This window comes from Budorcas taxicolor, chromosome 18 (genome assembly GCF_023091745.1).
Source record: "Budorcas taxicolor isolate Tak-1 chromosome 18, Takin1.1, whole genome shotgun sequence".
Classification (NCBI taxonomy): domain Eukaryota; kingdom Metazoa; phylum Chordata; class Mammalia; order Artiodactyla; family Bovidae; genus Budorcas; species Budorcas taxicolor.
The window spans coordinates 38,432,985-38,452,885 of record NC_068927.1 but is presented as its reverse complement, the minus strand read 5'-3'; the positions used below and the strand labels follow the sequence as shown (position 1 = coordinate 38,452,885).

The window sequence follows — 19,901 nt, the reverse complement described above, 5'->3', positions numbered from 1 at the left end:
TGGGTAAGGATCTTTGGCTAGCAACAAAATTGAGTTTGGAATGAAATTCAATGGCAGCAGCTGGTTTATAACTTAGCAGAGAAGCTGCAAATTCCAATGTCTCTTAAAGTGTCTCCACGAAGAAAACATCAAAGAACTCTTACCAGGTTGTCATCCTTGATAGTGTGTCAAGGACCACCTGGAGAAAGGACCTCTAGGTCTGCAGAATTGGACCTGGGGGTGGGGGGAGATGGCAAATCCAACAGACCCGAAGAACACCCTCCTCAACTAATTCTCCTGAGGCAGGAAACAGCCGGAGCAGCCAATGACTGCGGGAGGAGAGGGATGGTGTGAAATGGCAGTGCTGAGGTAAGCCGGCAGAGTCCAAACACAACGGCCTCCCTTATGTAAGGAACCACAGCGCGGCGCGGGCTGCCAGGCTAGAATAATGCGCCTCTGTGCGCAAGGGCCTGGGCGAGCGGCGGGGCCCGCGACGCGCTTGGAGTTTATCTAAGCCATGTACACACGGTCTGTTAATGAGCATTTGGTCCCCAAAGTGGGCTCCTTGCTGATAAAAACCAGATGCAGGGCCAGCTAATCAAAGCAGGCCTCCCTCCCCACTGCCCTTCGCCCAAGCCACTATCTCACCACGTCTCTCGAGCCTGGCTGGCACCCGTTCCCTTGACAGGCGTTTGCAGCCTGAAAGCGCCACGCCCTTCCAATTGGCTTCTTTCTCGCTAATTAAATTAAAAGGTACAGAAGGCAGGAGGAGGGTTTGGAGACCGGGAGAGAGGAAAGGGATAAAGGGTGTTCTGTTCCGACTGAGGCAGCCCAGGTTTCGGTGGCCTTCAGTCACTAAAACACAGGCGGATGTGACATCTTTATGACCAGTTGCATCTGCTGCAAGTTTCAGAAAGGCCATGTGGCAACTGGAAAAATAAGCCCTTGGCATCCCCAAGTGAACTGTGCCTGACTGCTCTGTGAAAGAGATGAAGGAGTTGAGAAGGTAAGGCTGGAAAGAGACAGAGTCGGCTGGATGTCTCAAAAAAACCAGTCTAGCGTGGCTCACAAAGGCCACACAAAGGGGGAGACATGCTGTGCAGCGTTTCCCAGGCATGCAGATCCCTACTGGGCAGGAAGGAGCATCCCGACCCTGTGAGAGAGTCATACGTGAACCCAAAGCCAGACAACCTAGTGAGGGACCCATTAAGGTCTTGCTCTTAGGAAAAAAATGTAAATCCTGTCATAGGTCCTCTTTATTTGAGGCATCAAAGAAGCAGAAAACATTCATCCAGGTGGAGAAAAAATATATATATACATATATATGGCATTTAAATTGATTCATTGTTGTTGCTCAGTCGTTCAGGCATGTCCAATTCTTTTGCAACCCCACGAACTGAAGCCCGCCAGGCTCCTCTGTCCATGGGATTTTCCAGGCAAGAATACTGAAGTGGGTTGCCATTGACTCCTCCAGGGGATCTCCCCAACCCAGGGATGGAACCCATGTCTTCTGCGTCTCCTGCATTGGCAGGCCAATTCTTTACCACTAAGCCACGTGGGGAATCCTCAAAAAACTGGTTCATTAATGCACTATAAGTATGTCTTGGGAGCTGACTTTGTGCCAGGCTCCTTGCCATCTTGGCATTTACAGCCCAGCTGGGTAGAGAGAGGCAGAACACGCAATTACGCGTGTGAGAAGAACTGCAATATACACAGCGGTCTGACCTTGTGTGCTGGGGATTGAAGAAGGATTAATCTGAGAGCTGATTAATCTGAGACTTGAAGATGGATAGAAATTAACGGACAAAATGGTGAGGAAGGTTTCAGAGAGCGGTAACCAGCATAACAGTCCCCAACCCAGAGAAAGGGTGCTATACTTGTCAAACTAAAATAAGTCATTATGGGTAAAGCTTAGAGAGCAAAGAAGAGCGTGTCTTCCATGGAAGGTTTGAGGGGTAGATGAGGCCTTGTCCTGCAGAGCTTTTTCAGGTCTTATTAAGGATTTGAGAACTGACTCCTAAAGACAAGAGGAAACCAGTGAGGCATTCTAGGCAGTGAAATGTTATGTTCAGAACTTTATTTAAAAGGTTAAAAGTGGTTCCCCTGACTCCTGAATGTACGATACCAAGAAGGGAGCGATGATCCACCTTGTCTGGATCTCCTAAACTTGTAAGTAAGCTGCTAGGGTGGAGACAGCAGGTCTGTGAATTGGAAGGCTCGGGGTGGAAAGTGTGCCCTTTCTGGCTTGCCATCACAGAGCAGAGAACTGAAAGCCTGCCAGCTTCACCGCCACACACTCAGCACTGCCAGTGGTAATCGCCAGGCCCTGAGACAGCCCGCAGAGTACCAGGACTCCCAGTGGGCACCTGGAAGCCCCTCTGGGTGGCAAGACTGGGTCTCAATGCCCTTCTCCGGACCATCACTCGTGTTCAAGTGGGAAGCAGCCTCCTCAGACCTACCATCCCATTCTAAACGCTCCAGGGAGAAGATGCTGTTCAAACTCTACCCAAGAGAAGTGGTTCGGCCTCTGGTTGGGGTGGGCTGGGAGGCCAAGTAGGAAAACTAGCTTCTCTGAGCTGCTCTGACCGCCAGACTCAGAATAAAGAGTGTTTTCAGGGCCTGGAGTTTTCCAGCTGCCTGGAAACAGGAAGGGCTCAATCCAGGAGAACAGTAACCCTCACACACGCCCTACATAAAGACGCCTTGAGCCAGTAGCCCTAATTGCCTGTGACTGACATACGGGAGGGAAGCCCGCCTTCCAGGCTTTGCTCAGCGGAAAGCAAACAGGCTCCTGAGGCACCGGGCGGCCATCTTCTCTCCCTCTGCCAAAATGATCCCACTCTGCTCCTCCCAAATTATATACAGATTTCAAATTATAAACCAAACAAGGGTCTTTCGAGTATTCCTAACCACATACACAAGGAAAAAAAAAAAAACCTCTGTAGGAAGAAGTTGCACAGAAGCAAGTAGTTATAAATCTTTTCACAAAATGAAAAATTTCACAGAAGACTTTGGAGCCACCTCTCAGTACCTCCTGATTCTCTATGGGTCTGAGGGATTAAAAACCATTTGTGATATTTTTCACGTATTCATCGTGTTTTGTTAAGAAATTTAAGTTGTGTGCCAGATGCTAGGGATGCGAGATTGTCTTCAGATTTAGGATTTTTTGTTTGTTTGGACAATGGGGTTTTCTAAAGTGGCTGAAGAACAGTATGGTGTATTATACATCAGTATACCATCCTTCCCTTTTATCACAAGGGCTTCCCTGGTTCCAAGCTGATAACCAGGATGGGCAGTGAGACCGCATGGAATTGGCCCTGACAAGTGATTGGGAGCCCTGAGATAAGACTGTTTCCCAGTTCAGAACCATTCTCTTCTTTTATGATTCTTTCATAACCACTTCAAAAATATCATTCACCAGGTGTTAACACTCACCATTGGGTGAGGGCTTCACATACACTGTCTTATTGGAGCCCCTTAAAGAAATCAATCCTGACTATTCATTAGAAGGACTGATGCTGAAGCTGAAGCTCCAACACCATGGCCATCTGACGCAAAGAACCAACTTATTGGAAAAGACCCTGATGATGAGAAAAAATTGAGGGCAGGAGCAGAAGGGGGCGGCAGAGGATGAGATGGTTGGATAGCATCACTGACTCAATGGACGTGAGTTTGAGAAAACTCCAGGAGATGATGAAGGACAGGGAAGCCTGGCATGCTGCAGTTCACAGGGTCACCAAGAGTCAGACATGACTGAGTGACTGAACAGCAAATTCCTGGGGAGGTAGTTATGCGTGATTATCACCTCTACCTTACCTAGATGGTAAGTCACTTGGGCAAGGTCATAAAGGGTCAAGTTAGGATTCAAATCCAGATCTACTTGATTCCCAGGTCCCTACGCTTCATTTCTTCTTGCTTTTGGCCTACTGGGGCCATCTTCCTGTCACCCAAGGCCTTTCGCATCAGATTTCATTCTGAACGAAAAGGTGGCAGGAAAACTATGAGTCCACGTTAACATCAGCCCCAGCCATGGAAAAACATACAGTAATACTCAGGGCCTAAAGCCCTCCATGGGCCATTGAGATAAAATGCAAGGGAGAAAAGCTGTTTTCTAGGCAGGATCTGGGCAAACCCAGTGATTCTGGAGGGCAAAATGAGCTCCTTGTTCCATAACAGCCACACTCTTTGAGTCGAGCTGTTCATTTCAAGTCACCGTATAAGGTAGCATTGATTCAGCCCCAGATGATTTAGGTCTTTTTCAAGATTTATGTAGAATGAGCAGTCCTTCCACACCTTCCTTGCTCCTATGCATGGCAGCCTCCCCAGGGACTGCTAGCCACCAGGTAATGAATAAGCATGTTGTTTCTGCCCTAGTGAAGGAGCCCCAGTTGGTTTTTTCCTAGGGGGTCAGGGGGTGCTGCAGTGGGACAGAAGGCTACTCACCCAGCAGGCAGAGCATCGGGGGCCTGGGCAGCTGCGGGGAACTGCTGAGTGACCGAAGTGCTGGGCTCCTCCCCTTCGGCCGGCGTGGCCGTGGCAGGGATAGCCGCAGTGGTGGGGTTCGGGGTCACACTGGACACTGCAACAGGCGGGGACACCACACCAACAACAGACAGTTCTTCGGGATCAGTGGTTGCAGTGGGTTCGTCATTCACTGAAAATACAGAAATGGTATTTTAGAGATCAACTCAGCATTGTGTTCACATTTACCAGGTTTCTCACTTAGTGGTATAACACAGAACCTACGAGGGTACCACAAATGTTACCCAGTGATAGCAAAAGGTTTTACAGAACATAATACTGGAAAAGATAGCAAGTCAGTAAGAGCCTGCGAGGGAAAAAAAAAAAGGAAGATGGATCTGAAATAAACAGATTATTAAATATTATCTCCTTTATATAACTGTATTAAAATTTTCTAACACACTATGGTTACATTTATTGCAATAAAAGCAGCAGGAAAGTAAGGCACCAGGGAAGTGTGTTAGTGATACATAGAGCATAGTCTAGGCCAAAGTCAAGTTTATAGGGTTTTCTTTAAACTTGTCACTTGTCTGCTAGGTACAAATAAATATCACCTTCTTTCAAAAAGCTCCATTCACACTAAGAGGTAGTAAACTTTGAGTAACGTGCTTGTTCTTTTAAAGATACATACTCAAAGTGGGGAGCAAAGATTAACAGCCTACACAGAAAAGATGGCATTCAGAGATAGGGACTTGTCTCCAAGGGAACAACAAAGATAGAAGTGAAATGAGCTGATTCCTGAGTCTCCTCATTTCTCCAGGTCTTTGATGATCACTCATGTTCACAAGGACCCCAAGGCACTGCAATATCCTCTCACTCAGAAAGGAACCAAACATGGTCTCAAACATTTAAAATTCTTTGAAAATGGATAAGCCATAAATATACAGAGAATTTTCCACATATGTGATTTGGGCTTCCCTGGTGGCTCAGACAGTAAAGAATCCACCTGCCGATGGAGGAGACCTGGGTTCAATCCCTGGGTTAGGAAGATCCCCTGGAGGAGGGAATGGCTATCCACTCCAGTATTCTTGCCAGGAGAATCCCATGGACAAGAGGAGCCTGGCGGGCTACAGTCCATGAGGTCGCATTGAGTTGGACACGACTGAGTGACTAACATATATGTACATTTACACTAGAATTCCATAGGAAAACCCCCTTGGTTTAGCCTCATCTTCTAATTCAGAAACTCTTTTTGGTGTTTCCTAATGGCCATCCAGATCCTTATTGAACATGTCTTCTAAGAAACAGCTCACTATAGAGCCATTCCATTGTTTTTTTTTAACTTTTTATTTGTATTGGGGTATAGCTGATTAACAATGTTATGATAGTTTCAGGTATCTGATAGAACAGCAAAAGGACTCAGCCATACATATACACGTATCCATTCTCCCGCAAACTCCCCTCTCGTCCATAGAGCCATTCCACTGTTGAACAGAAATAGCTACCAGAAAGACTTTCCTTATGTTAAACTGAATTCCACTAGATGGTTTTAATCCCCATGCTCTCAAGCAATACAGAATAAATACCTGGCCACCCTGTTTCTCATTCACTTTCTCTGTTCCAGTACAAGGCCTACCGTTTCTTTAATGTCTCTAGGTCACGCCATATTCTAACAGCCTGGCTGCCCTTTTCTAGTTATCTTCTCTTGCCTTTATTTCTAAATAATGATATCACCAACTGAACATAATAAATGAGACAATATCAGACCAGCAGAGTTAGATTCCCAATATAAATGATAACGGCAATGTTTAAAGAACACCAGTATGTACCAAACAAAGCACAAAGCCTTTTAGATGATCTCATCTAAGCCTTATACACAGCCCCATTTTACAGTTGGGGAAACTGAAGCCCAAAGAGGTTCAATAAACTTCCAAGGTCATAGGGCACCTAATTCACACCCCTGCTGTCTGTCTTCAGAGCCTGAACCACTCACTTGCTACACACTACTTCTTCCTCTCTGCACATCCTCTGAGGTGACCCAGGATTATACCTCAGAAGCAACCACATGATCCTGTCGGCTAACGTAAGATTGGTTGTCAGCTGAAACTATAATTTCTTCACATGATATGATGCCAAGCTTGATCTTAACAGCAAAGAGCCTAAGAACCACCTGTGATTAATTTAAATAATCTGCTTTCTCTCCAATATATTAAATGTTGTCTGACATGCAGAGTAAATTAGTTAATAAACAACTTTATTTTGTGCAACTGATGCTTCCCCAACATAAATCCAAGAATTTTTATTTATATTCCCAGTATCTTGGTTGAGTTAGTAAAACACAACAGATGGCAAGTCTCTTTACACAAAATATATAAATTTTACTCAATTTCAATTTAAAACACCATGACTTTTTTGAGAACCAAATACATTTATTGAGTAATTTATAAGGAAAACTAAATACAGAAGAATAGCCATAAACATTCTAGAGATGAAGAGTCTTGTGTGTATGAGGAAGTAGGGGCAGGGGTGTTCTCCAAAGTATTAGCCGACACATACTATTAAGTTACAACAGCTAAAACAATGTGGCACTGATACATGAATAGACAGATGTCGATTAAGTAAACAAGAAAGTTCAGAAACAGAATTAAATACACACTGGAATTAAGTACTTCAGTATATGACAAAGGTGACATCTTAAATTCCTACAGAAAAGACAGACTGTTCAGTAAACTGTACTATGGCAAGTGGGTAGTGTACTAGACAAAAACTGAGTTACATCCCTGTTTCACTCCTTACATCAAAATCAACTCCAGACAGACCAGAGATTTTGACATAAAGAGGAAACCATGAAGGAACTAAAAGAACATAGGGGAGAATACTTTTATAATCTCAAAGCAGAAAAGAGTATTTAAGGTAGCATACAAAATCTATCAATAAAAGTAATATTCTGTGCTTCCACTGGTCAGGGAACTTGGATCCCACAAGCCATAAGACATGGCCAAAAATAAATTAATTAACAAAATGACCCCCCAAAATCTAAAAGTCATAAAAGATTGATGAATTCAACTATATTCATTTTTTAATTGAAATGGCAAAAAAAAAAAAAAAAAAAAGCAAAAGCAAAATTAGAAGAAAAAACAATGAACTGGGAAAGATCATTATCAACTCATATTACAGACCAGTGGCTAATTTCTTTGATATGAAAAAAGCTTCTACAAATCAACAAGAAAAAAAAATGCACAAAGACACTTCACAGTGAAGGAAATACAAATTACCCCATACATATGAAGTACTCCCATCAGGAGGCACAGAATGTCTGGTGTCTCTCCTGCAATGTTACCAGCCATTGATGATTATTGCCTGAATCCACTAATTGGTGAGGGACTGCAAAACAGTAATAATCTATCATGCCTCTAAAGAGGAATTTGACCTATCAACTATTTGGTGGACTTCCCTGGTGGTTAAGAATCCACCTTGCTATGCAGTGGACACCATTCGATCCCTGGTGATGCCACAGGGGAACAAACCAGCACACTGCAACCACTGAAGCCTGCCCGCGTTAGAGTCCACACTTTGCAACCAGAGAAGCCACCGCGATGAGAAGCCCATGCACCACGACTAGAGAGGAGCCCCTGCTCTCTGCAACTAGAGCAGCAAAGACCCAGCACAGCCAAAAATAAACCAATAAATGTATTTTTTTTTAAAAAAACTATTTGGCTACCTCAAGGTTCAGTTTGTGAAGAAAAAGAAGGAGAATAGTTGGAGTATTTCCTTTTATTTACCAGTTTTCAGAAGAATGAGCGGATACTCTCACATCCTCCCAAAAAAGTGAAATTTTATTGTTTAAAAATCATTATGAATTCTTGGATTTAAATATGTTTCAAGTATTTCATTCATGCTGGGAAAGACTGAAGGCAGGAGAAGAAGGGGATGACAGAGGACGAAATGGTTTGATGGTATCACTGACTCAATGGACATGAGTTTGAGCAAGCTCTGGGAGATGGCGATGGACAGGGAAGCCTGGAGTGCTGCAGTCCACGGGGTCACAAAGAGTCGGACACAACTGAGCAACTGAACAACAAGAAGTATTTCAATCTGCTGTGATTACTGTTCTTATTGGAACTAAAACTGTTTCCTTCTTTGACTGGGGTTAACAGGAGACTGAAGGGGCAAAGATTTTCAAGTCAGTTTCAAGTTTTTCGGAAAAAATTCTAAGATGATTTAAGTGGGAAAGTGAAGAACAGCAGGTATATTGTGCTAACATTTACGTGTATACGTTCAAATAATATATATGGACATGCTTGTATATTCAAATTGGAAAGAATTATAAGAAACAGAACAGGGACTGCCTCTGGGGAGGGAAGGGGAGGCTGGAGGATGAGAACAGGAAAGAGACTTTCTTTACACTGTTTAAGCTTTTTTACTTTTGTATAAAGTGTTGACAACATGTATTTACTGCTTATTAAAAAATTACGATGAAATTGTCAACCAGGAAAAGAATAAAACCAGAGCCTTGTGGCATGCCAGTGGAAAAGACTGTCCAGTCAATACTATTTGGATTTGACCATCTGTGCAGCTGCAAATCTAGTTACAAGGGTTCCCACCAGGACTGAGTCTGTGCACAGAGCTATCTGAGAGCCTGTGATTTACCAGAGTCATTCATCTGTTTAAGAGTTTTGTGCTATCTCAAGTTTGGATTGGAGACAAAATATGAAAGCCAGATATCCTAGCATTGCAACTTTACACGTCCATGCTTATCCTCTCTGCTCTCAATCAACTGTGTGTGTGTATGTACAGACATACATCAGAGTTATTGCAGGTGTGATTCCAGATTACCACAATAAAGCAAATATCATGATAAAGCAAGTCACATAATTTTTCTGCTTGCCAAGGGCATATAAGTTATATTCACACTATACTGTCCCATCACTTCATGGGAAATAGATGGGGAAACAGTGGAAACAGTGTCAGACTTTATCTTTGGGGGCTCCAAAATCACTGCAGATGGTGACTGCAGCCATGAAATTAAAAGACGCTTACTCCTTGGAAGAAAAGTTATGACCAACCTAGACAGCATATTGAAAAGAAGTGACATTACTTTGCCAACAAAGGTCCGTCTAGTCAAGGCTATGGTTTTTTCAGTGGTCATGTATGGATGTGAGAGTTGGACTGTGAAGAAAGCTGAGCACTGAAGAATTGATGCTTTTGAACTGTGGTGTTGGAGAAGACTCTTCAGAGTCCCTTGGACTGCAAGGAGATCCAACCAGTCCATTCTGAAGGAGACCAGCCCTGGGATTTCTTTGGAGGGAATGATGCTGAAGCTGAAACTCCAGTACTTTGGCCACCTCATGCGAAGAGCTGACTCATTGGAAAAGATTCTGATGCTGGGAGGGATTGGGGGCAGAAGGAGAAGGAGACGACAGAGGATGAGATGGCTGGATGGCATCACTGACTTGATGGACATGAGTCTGAGTGAACTCCAGGAGTCGGTGATGGACAGGGAGGCCTGGCGTGCTATGATCCATGGGGTCGCAAAGAGTCAGACACGACTGAGTGACTGAACTGAACTGATACTCTATGAAGTGTACAATGGTATTATGTCTTAAAATATAATGTGCACTTTATTGCTAAATTGCTAACCATCAACTCTTTTGCTGGTAGAGGGTTTGAAATATTGCAAGAACTATCAAAATATGACAGAGACACAAAGTGAGCATATGCTGTTGGAAAAATGGTGCCACAGATTTGCCCTGAGGCAACATTGCCACAAACCTTCAATTTGCTTAAAAAAATTTTTTTTTAGTTATCTGTGAAGTACAATGGGCTTCCCTGGTGACTCAGTGGTAAAGAGTCCACCTGCCAAGCAGGAGATGCAGGAGACATGGGTTCCATCCCTGGGTCAGGAGGATCCCCTAGAGAAGGAAATGGCAGCCCATTTCTACTATTCTTGCCTGGGAAATCCCATAGACAGAGCCCAGCAGGCTACTGTCCATGAGGTCACACAGATTCAGACACAACTTGGCAACTAAACAACAAATGAAGCATAATAAAGCAAAGCGTGATAAGATAAGGTATGCCTGTATATATACACATGTTCTTAGAACATAAGGGCTTGGAATTTCAGAATTAAATCCACCCCGTCGCAGCTTATAGTCAGGAGAAACCAAATTTCGGACACCTCAGTTACTGCCCCATGGTCACCCTAGTAAAACAGTGACAGGGCACGATCCTGAACCACGACTTAATGTAGAGAGAAAAACTGGACTGTCAAAGACGAGGAGCTAGAATTTCACCACCCCTTAGAGAAATGCTGTATGTTACTTTTAAGCTCTATTCAATATAGCCAGTGTTCTCTCTTAATCCTAATTATTTGATGTACACAACTTATCTGTCCCAAAGGATGGTATCCTTCTTGAGAATGAGGGAAAATTTGTTTCCTTTGTTTTTGGCTGCTTTTACTCTCTACCTCCTATGTTCTTGCCTCCATCCCTCTGCTCACCTCAGCCCCGCTTCTTTACAGGCTCTTCCTACTGCTTCAGCCCAGACGGGTCCCTCTGCAGAGCCCACAGTACCTGTGGTCTCAGCTACTCAACCACACAGTCCCTGTGACATGTACTGTGTTAGCACTTGGCAGACTGTGTCTTTTCAGCTTCTTTCCCTGAAACAGACTATAGAGCAGAGGCTTATTTTATATATTTTTATACAGTCATAGCACTTAGTAAAATAGCATTTGATAAACATTCATTGAACAAATACTTATTTAATAGGCCTAATAATCTAGCAAAAGATATCTGAAATAAATGTGCCTCACATTTGGATAACACTATCATTGCAAAGCAGGTTCTTTTTAAAATTTTGAAATTTGGGAATAACTGCAAATTTATAGAAAAGTTGCAAACACAGTACAAAGATAGCATGCCCTTCATCCATGCTATATAATATTACTACCTTGATTAACTATGGCACATTTGCCAAAGCTAAAAAAAAAAAAAAAATTAGTACATTACTATTAATTAAATCCAAGACTTTATCTGGGTTTCACCAGCTTTTCCACTAATGTCCTTTTACTATTTCAAGATCTAATCCAGGATCCCTTGCTGCTTTTCACAAGTTCACTCTCATGAGCTCAATTTTCTTCCTAATAACCCCATAAGAAAAGTGGTATTATCCCCATTTTACTGAAGGTAAAATAGAGGCTCCCAGAAGTACCATTTAGAGAGGTGGCAAGCAACTAGCAGAAACAGCACTCAAATCCAGAAGACCACTAAACAAACACAATGGAAGGGTTTGGGGGAAAGAGAAACAGAGATGGCTTAGATGGCTCTCACATATGGGAAGAAAAGCTGGGTACCGAGATGAGAGGGTAAATGGGGTAAGGAGGCAAAATGCCTGATTTCTGCAACTGTGGGTATTTCACAAAGTTCCCTCTGTGATGCTGGTTAAACACTGTGACTTTATGAATCAGATATTCATTGAGGGCTCAGACATACTCTAGTCACAGTTAGCCAAAAAGAGATCAGGAATTGGAAATTCCTCTGCTTAATCCTAGACACGCTGCCAGCTCACTGTGTGTTCCAAGATCTTTAGGTGTGTGTGTGGTGCAGCACAGACTCTCACTGTACACACACATCTTTTCAGTCCCCTCACTCGGGTGTGGAAAAGGCGCCTGCCAACAATGGAAGCTTTTTAAATGGAAGACCAGCTCATAACATATGACACAAGGTAAAGCAGTCAGTATGTCTCACCCGTGAAACCCAAGCAATGCCTTCCAATGCAACTGATCAACTCAGCTCTTCATGAGACCAACCAAAACTAGAAAAACAGTTCATAACTAGCATGACATGGTGGTGGGTGAGGATTATATAAAGAAAAGCAATTAAATTCGATGGAAAAAGGAAAACTTGAAAATGGATAAAGTCACACTATGTCACCTGATGGGAATGCTCCATCTTGGTCAATACATAGATTCAGACAATTTCCATTTACCTTCCACCAATTTTTTAAAGGCTTCTCTGGCAGGCTACAGTCCCCATGGGGACTGCAAAAGAATCAGACATGACTGAGTGAGTTACACTTTCATTTATTTTTCAAGTTCCTAAGCATTCAAAGTCTGAAATTTGTTTTGAAAAAAGCATATCATGGAGAAAAAGCAGTAAGATGGGACTAGCCTTTCCAGGCATTAAAAAAACATGTCGATACTCAAAATCACACAAGACTGGTTTAAGACCAGAGATAAACAGGATAAGTAAAGAGTCCAGAAATGAATACTCACTGCATATAAGAATATAAGAATATAGTAAGTGATAAACACAAAGCATCACCACAATTTTTAAAAAAAAGCAACTAATGTTCATAGGATAATAGGATCTCACTACAGGGAAAAATTAATTGAAACTCAGCCTTCATTATGCATATAATATGAATGTATACATACATATGCATATACAGATATGCCACTATAATTTCTGGTAGGATAATTTAACATGAAAAAAAAAAGTAAAACAGAAGAAAATATTTATTCCATCTGGAGAAGGCAATGGCACCCCACTCCAGCACTCTTGCCTGGAAAATCCCATGGACGAAGGAGCCTGGTGGGCCGCAGTCCATGGGGTTGCTAAGAGCCGGACACGACTGAGAGACTTCACTTTCACTTTTCACTTTCATGCATTGGAGAAGGAAATGGCAACCCATCCCAGTGTTCTTGCCTGGAGAATCCCAGGGACGGGGGAGCCTGCTGGGCTGCTGTCTATGGGGTCGCACAGAGTCGGACACGACTTAAGCGACTTAGCAGCAGCAGCAGCAGAGATAAGACAGAATCTTCTCACTATGGAAGCAAAAGTTGAAATTTCAAACAGTTTTAAAAAAATGCTCAGGCACAATTTTTTTAAGTTAACTACTTTTCTAGAAAAACCACAGAACATGAGATAAAAGGCAAAACAAAAATATAATAAAAACTCAATAATCATAAAAATAACCAGTAAAACTTGTGTACCTAGATATTTTACACACATTAGGATGACTAAGTATTAAAAGAAAAAAACAAGTGTTCACCAAGATGTGGGAAAATTGGAACCTTCATCCACTGCCCGTGGGAAAGGAGTGCAGCTGCTGTGGAAAACAGTTTGCAGGTTCCTCAAAAGCTAAACACAGAATTACCATATGAGCCATCAACCCTCCTCCAAGGTGTACAGCCAAAGAACCAGAGCACACTCAGACAGAGACTCAGGCATCCACAGTCACCACAGCAGCAGCACAACAGCCAGAGGAGGACACAACCCAAATGTCTATTAGCAGATGAACGGATGCATTAGATGTGGTGAACACACACGGTGGAATATCATTTAGCCTGGAAAAGGTACAAAACCCTGACACTTGTTACAACATGGGTTAATCCTGAAAACACTATGCAAGGGAAATAAGCCAGAGTCAAAAGGACAAATGATTCCACGTAAAACATGAAGTACCTAGAATAAGCAAATTCATAGAGACATAAAGTAGAACACAGAGGACTCCCTGGTGGTCCAACAGTTAAGAATCCACCTGCATTGGCAGGTGGGTTCAATCCTTGGTCTGGGAAGATTCCACATGCTGAGGGGCAGCTAAGCCCATGCGCTGCAACTACTGAAGCCCGCACACTCAGAGCCTGCACTCTGCAACAAGAGAACCCACTGCATTAGAAGCCCATACCGCAACTAGAGCAGACCCTGCTCACAACAACTAGAGAATCCCGTGCAGAGCAACAAAGGCCCAGGGCAGTCCTAAATAAATAAGCAAAAATAATGTAGGACAGAGGTTTCCAGGGGATGGGGGGGGGGGGGGGGGGGCGGAACAGAAGGAAGGGAGAATGCTTTTGGGTGAAGGGTACAGAGTTTCAGTTTGGGAAGATGAAAAGTTCTGGGAAAGGACAGTGATGAAGCTGCACAACACTGGGAACACACTCAATGCTACTAAATTATTTACTTAACAATGGCTTAAATGGTAAGTTTTATGTTATGCGTATTTTACCACAATTTTACTAAAAAGACTATATAAATCTCTAAAGTTAACCTCTATAACTCCACAAGTCAAATAACTGAACACTATCAAAGAAGTCACATAAGAGAAAAGCAACTGATCACTGTAGAAACACGATAAGCTTAAACGATGAGGTGGGACTCTATACCTGTTAGCAAAATGACAAACTAGTATTTACAAGGTCAAGGGAAAAATAAGCTTCATATGCCGCGAGGAAAATTTTACAATGCCTTGGCATATATGATTATTATAACACCAGATTTAGGCAATCTGGTAACACACTTCAGATTTTTAAAAGTTCACATCCTTTGACTCGGGGCTTCCCTCGTAGCTCAGTCGGTAAAGAATCTGCCTGCAGTGCAGGAAACCCGGGTTCGATCCCTGGGTTGGGAAGATCCCCTGGAGAAGGACACGGCAACCCACTCCAGTGTCCTTGCCTGGAAAATCATGGACAGAGGAGCCTGGAGGGCTGCAGTCCATGGGGTCGCAAAGAGCTGGGCACAACTGAGCGACTAACACTACTTACTTATCCTTTGACTCAAGACCGTCATTCCAGAAGAAACCAAGTTGTGTGTAAAGATGTTTACATCAGGATTTACTTATATGTAAGAGAAATGCACAGGGACTGAGAAATGGTTATATGAGTTATGGCATATTAACTGATAAACAGTATGAAACCACTAAAAAAAGGTAAACAGAAAGACCCTGAAACATGGACATGTGTATCAAAAATAATGACATGAGGACCTCCCTGGAGGTTAAGACTTTGCCTTCCAATGCGAAGGTGAGAGTGAAGGGATACGGGTTCAATCCCTGGTCAGGGTGCTAAGATCCCACATGCCTCTCGGCCAAAAAACCAAAACATGAAACAGAAGCAACAGTGTAACAAATTCAGTAAAGACTTTAAAAATGGTCCACAACAAAAACATCTTTAAAAAAAAATAATGAAATGCAGAAAAGAACGTCTATCCATGCTACATAATTATAACCATATGAAATTATTTGCCAGGCTAACATCGAGAGCCTACTATGTACTGGTACTGTGCGAGACCTGCTATATGTCTTACACAGTTTATTCCTTATAACAAGCCTAGGAGATATAAACTCTTGTCCTGATTTCATTAATTAGAAATCTAAGGGCCATCAAGTCCCTGGGCATTATACACATGCTGCACATGGGGATGTAGAATCTAACCACAGCCTGTGTGACTCCCGACCTTATATGCATGGAAATCACATTTAAGGGAGAATTGAGTGAGAGATATAATTTTTGGAGGGGGATAAAGTTTTCAATTAAAAAATTAGAAAGTAAATCATTGCACACAAGTCTCAGTAAAGTGCCATGGCATTGTCCTAGACCCCGATTCCACCACTTCTAAAACCTTAGAAATATTATATTTATACAGACAGGCTGCCATTCACCTTCTTTTTATAAAAAATGGATACTTTATAGTTGTGACAACGTGAAAAAACCACCTGGAACTCGGCTCCCTTTTTGCCCCAGATGTCTTTTTCATGCACAGCTGCAGAGCACAGCCAAAAACAGGCTTGCTAAATAAATCTTGTGGGTCCCTGGAAACCTTCCCTGGAGGCACGGCTCACTACCACCACCATTTTGGAACCGGTCCTCACAGTTCGAACAGAGACATATTGAGGGATGGAGGTGTCCTCAGTCAGAGCCACAACCCCCTTGTTGTTTTGCGCTGCCAAAGAGAGGGGGCTCCTGTCTGCTCCCCAAAGGAAAACTGAGATCTTTCTGTACCCTTTGGATAGACATTAAAAAGCCTACCAGGTCCAGGCTGGCTGTGAGGCATGGTGAACCATCTTCAGAGCAGAAAAGAGAGAGACGAGACAGGGGACAAGGCCTTGGTATTTGAACAGGCAGAAATCCCTAACGTGCAACGACTGTCTTTCACAGAAGGGTTTGGGAGCGGTTTGGACATTCAGACACAGCACCATAAAACATCTCTAAGGCAGTTTGGGGTTACAGATACTTGGCTTTCAGAAGACGTGGCTGGCACCTGCCTCGTCTGCTGAAATACATAATGTTCCTGGAGATAAGGACAATATGCGAAGGTACCTAAAAATAAGCCAAGGGGAAACACAGACCTGTTTAAACGTCCAAGGAGACTGACTCAAAGTTCGTAACCATAGAAATGTAATTTACCCATAGCTGGGTTGTTGTTTTTTTTTAATGTGGACTTTTTTTTAAAGTCTTTATGGAATTTGGCACATTATTGCTTCTGTTTAATGGCTTGCTTTTCTGGCCACAAAGCATAGGAGATCTTAGCTCCCCTACCAGGGATTGAGTACACCCTGTAGGGTGCCCATAGTAGGGACCTACTCCTACCCATAGAAGGGAATTGTCTTTATAAGACAAGCAGAGATGGCTGAGGGAGACCAGCATCACAAGAATGGAGGCCCCTGGAAGGACACAGAGGCTGGTATCATGGCCATGGCATCGAGGTCACAGCTGATTCCAAAAGCCAGTTCCCCGCCCATTTGTGAACACCTGCCCTCTTCTAAGGGTGACTTGCTTTTCTGAGAAGCATGTTTACTGGCGCCCATGGTGCTCACCTGGTTTTCTCCGGCATGGCCCATGGCCACCACCTTGCCGTCTCCACCACACAGATGGGAAGCCAGGCCACCCTTGGCTTCTGTGACTGGCAATGCCAGTGCCTGGACACAGTGACTGGCACAGGAGTGCCAGGTGGGTCGAGACGGCAGCCCAGCCACTCATCCTCCTCACCTCCAGTGCTTCCTCGTCCTCAAGGCTCAGGGCCAGCTGGCCAACTCAGTTCCTGCAGGCAGGTCCCAAACTCCAGAGAGAAAGTCAGGCCACCTCATAGACAGTGAATCTCGCAGGACCCAGGCCACTCTGTCCTGCAGTCATCCACAGACAACGTCATGGCCAACACCCTAAGCTATCACAGTGGCTCTGGAGCCCTCAGATGGCGCTGCCAGAGAACTGAAAGTCATTAGAAGGTAGTCCCAAACGATGCCTCCTGCTCAATAAGTTTGCTACAGAAAGGACAGTAACAACACCAGGCTAATGCTTGCATGGAGAAGCTAGGCTGCTATGTTCAATCCAATGACACTTCATTTTTAACCTAATACTTCCAGCAAATAAAGGAAATATTAAATAGTGATCTTGCTAAATAAAGATTCGAAATTAAATATTGTGTTGTAATCATAAGAATAAAATAATTTTGTAATTATTAAAAAGAAGAAGCTATGCTGCTCCAAATTTCCTGTCCTTGCCACACTTCTGCTACTACAAGCATCTTCAAAATTATTTGTGTCACTCTCTGATTTAAACACTTGCATTCCCCCACCTACAGTTTATCAAAGCAAATGGCCCAACTGCCCCAAATTAAGACAAACCACCAAATGACCAGAAATCACAAAAGATTTGACAATCCTCAAGATGTCTAGAAGAACAAACTTGTGGGGGATGGCTTTTCCCTTCTAAATTCAGCACTGTCCCAATGAGACGGAAGAAACGTGGCACAAAAATGGATTTGTTTTGAAACAGGTCCTTCTCTTCCCACTTATGGGGAAGCAGGATCAAGTGCAGAGAAGTTTGGTGTGGATGTGGAAGGACTCTCCTCTCTCAAATGGGACAAATACTCTCAATGGAACAGCCACAGGAGGCCCCCTGGTGGCACCAGGGCTTTGCCCCAGTTCAGCATCCCAACCCACTCAACAGCACCACCATCTTCTCTAAACCAGCTCTTAACAATAATACTTAGCCTTCTTTCTCCTTAGTCTGATCATTTCCATAAATTAGGGAAATGAAAAAAAAAGTGTCACTTAAAAAAGATATCCCCACTCAAGAAATCCAAGGTTGATAAGAAATGAATTTAAAAATTAATGCTTTTTATTTCTGTGCCAAGGAAGGTTTGAGAAGAGTGCAGTCATGTGGAGAATGACCTTGGCTGTACAGACTATGCCAGAGAGAAAGGAAGATGGGTCATGGAAAGAATGATGAATTCAAATTCCGCCTTAGTTTGGGAGTCTTCTCTCACCCACCCGGCATTCTGACACGGCAGGCAGATTCCCGGCTCCACGTGAGCACAGCTTTAGTCTGGGCTGGTGCTCTGTGCTGTCACTCACCTGTGCCATTGGCCAAGCCACTGTGGCTCGGGTTCTTGACGGGCTGGTGGTGCCGGCTGCTAGTACCGGGGCTCTGCTCTCCGGCTGCTGTGGCTGGTCTGGCTGAACCACTTGAATGTCTGTGCGTCCTGCAGGTTCAAAATATAAAACAGACAGACATAAGTTACCATGAAGAAGAGCGAGCTGTGCCCCCACCTAAGTCACTGTATTCCCTCTCTCTCACTATTTATGGGAAATAAGCCCTCTAATAGTCCTTCTGGTCTTTGACTCGACAGAAGCTGGCCCCAAACGGAGAAACCCAGGTAAGCTTCCTTCTCGGTAAAAAGTACAGAAGGTAACTTTGGGTAAATTTTTCCACTTGAAGTAAACAAATCCAGAGTGAATTGCCCCTACATCTGAAATAACTGGCAAAATATCCTGTGACCATCACATTATTTTTATTGGGCTTGACCGTAGGAAGCAAACAAGAAAATCACTGGATGGGCTACAGACAACATATTTTTCCCATTAGCCAAAAAAGCAGCCCCAAACTTATCCAAATCCATTTGCTCTATACCTAGAAACATGCCTGCCTTGGGAATAAATGTTAAGGGCATTAGACAACTTCAACCAACGTGCATGTTGCCATGTTTTACCTACAAAAGGTGACTCAACAGTAACTATGCAAGTAAATGAGGAACAATGCAGAGAGGGATCCGTACAGGAAAAGTGGTGGAATTCAGCAACAGAGACCGTCTGACATCTTCAGAGAACGCAAGGCAACAGGCAGTATGTGTTTCCACAGTCTTGCCACAGCTTGACTTCCTTCACTCAATGAAAATGACTGAGCTTCCCTACCCTTGGGTTTCCGTTTCGTCAAAGGGAGATTATTCTATTACTCCATCACTACATACAACTTTTCAACAGTGAGAGGATTTCTATACTACCCAGGGAAGAAAAGACCAGCCCTGTCCAGGCAGAGAGAGGTCCAGGAACAATTTATAACCACAAGACAAGGGGCAGTGAGAATACCACCTACAATAAGTGTGGAAGCAAGGACAATGCTGAAGCTGAAGCTCCAATACATTGGCCATCTGATGGGAAGAACTGATTCATTGGAAAAGGCCCTGATGCTGGGAAAGACTGAAGGCAGGAGAAGGGGACAACAGAGAATGAGACAGTTGGATGGCATCACCGACTTGATGGACATGAGTTTGAGCAGGCTCCAGGAGTTGATGATGGACAGGGAAGCCTGGCATGCTGCAGTTCACAGGGTTGCAAATAGTCGGAAACAACTGAATGACTGAACTGAACTGAAGGACGAAGGAACTATTTAATATGCACTGGGCTAG

The 19,901-nt window shown here is 43.5% G+C and overlaps 1 protein-coding gene across 3 annotated transcripts in view; it reads right to left on the bottom strand.

The window, feature by feature from the left end:
• The window catches only part of WWP2 (WW domain containing E3 ubiquitin protein ligase 2), a 141,813-nt gene that overhangs the window by 41,153 nt on the left and 80,759 nt on the right, over positions 1-19,901 (bottom strand). For all 3 annotated transcript variants that reach the window (XM_052656049.1, XM_052656051.1, XM_052656050.1), the window contains exons 7-8: positions 18,571-18,698; positions 4,423-4,633 (exon numbers count right to left, since the gene is read on the bottom strand). In XM_052656049.1, the coding sequence (XP_052512009.1) occupies positions 4,423-4,633; positions 18,571-18,698 (339 nt within the window). The remainder of the gene's footprint in view (positions 1-4,422; positions 4,634-18,570; positions 18,699-19,901) is intronic.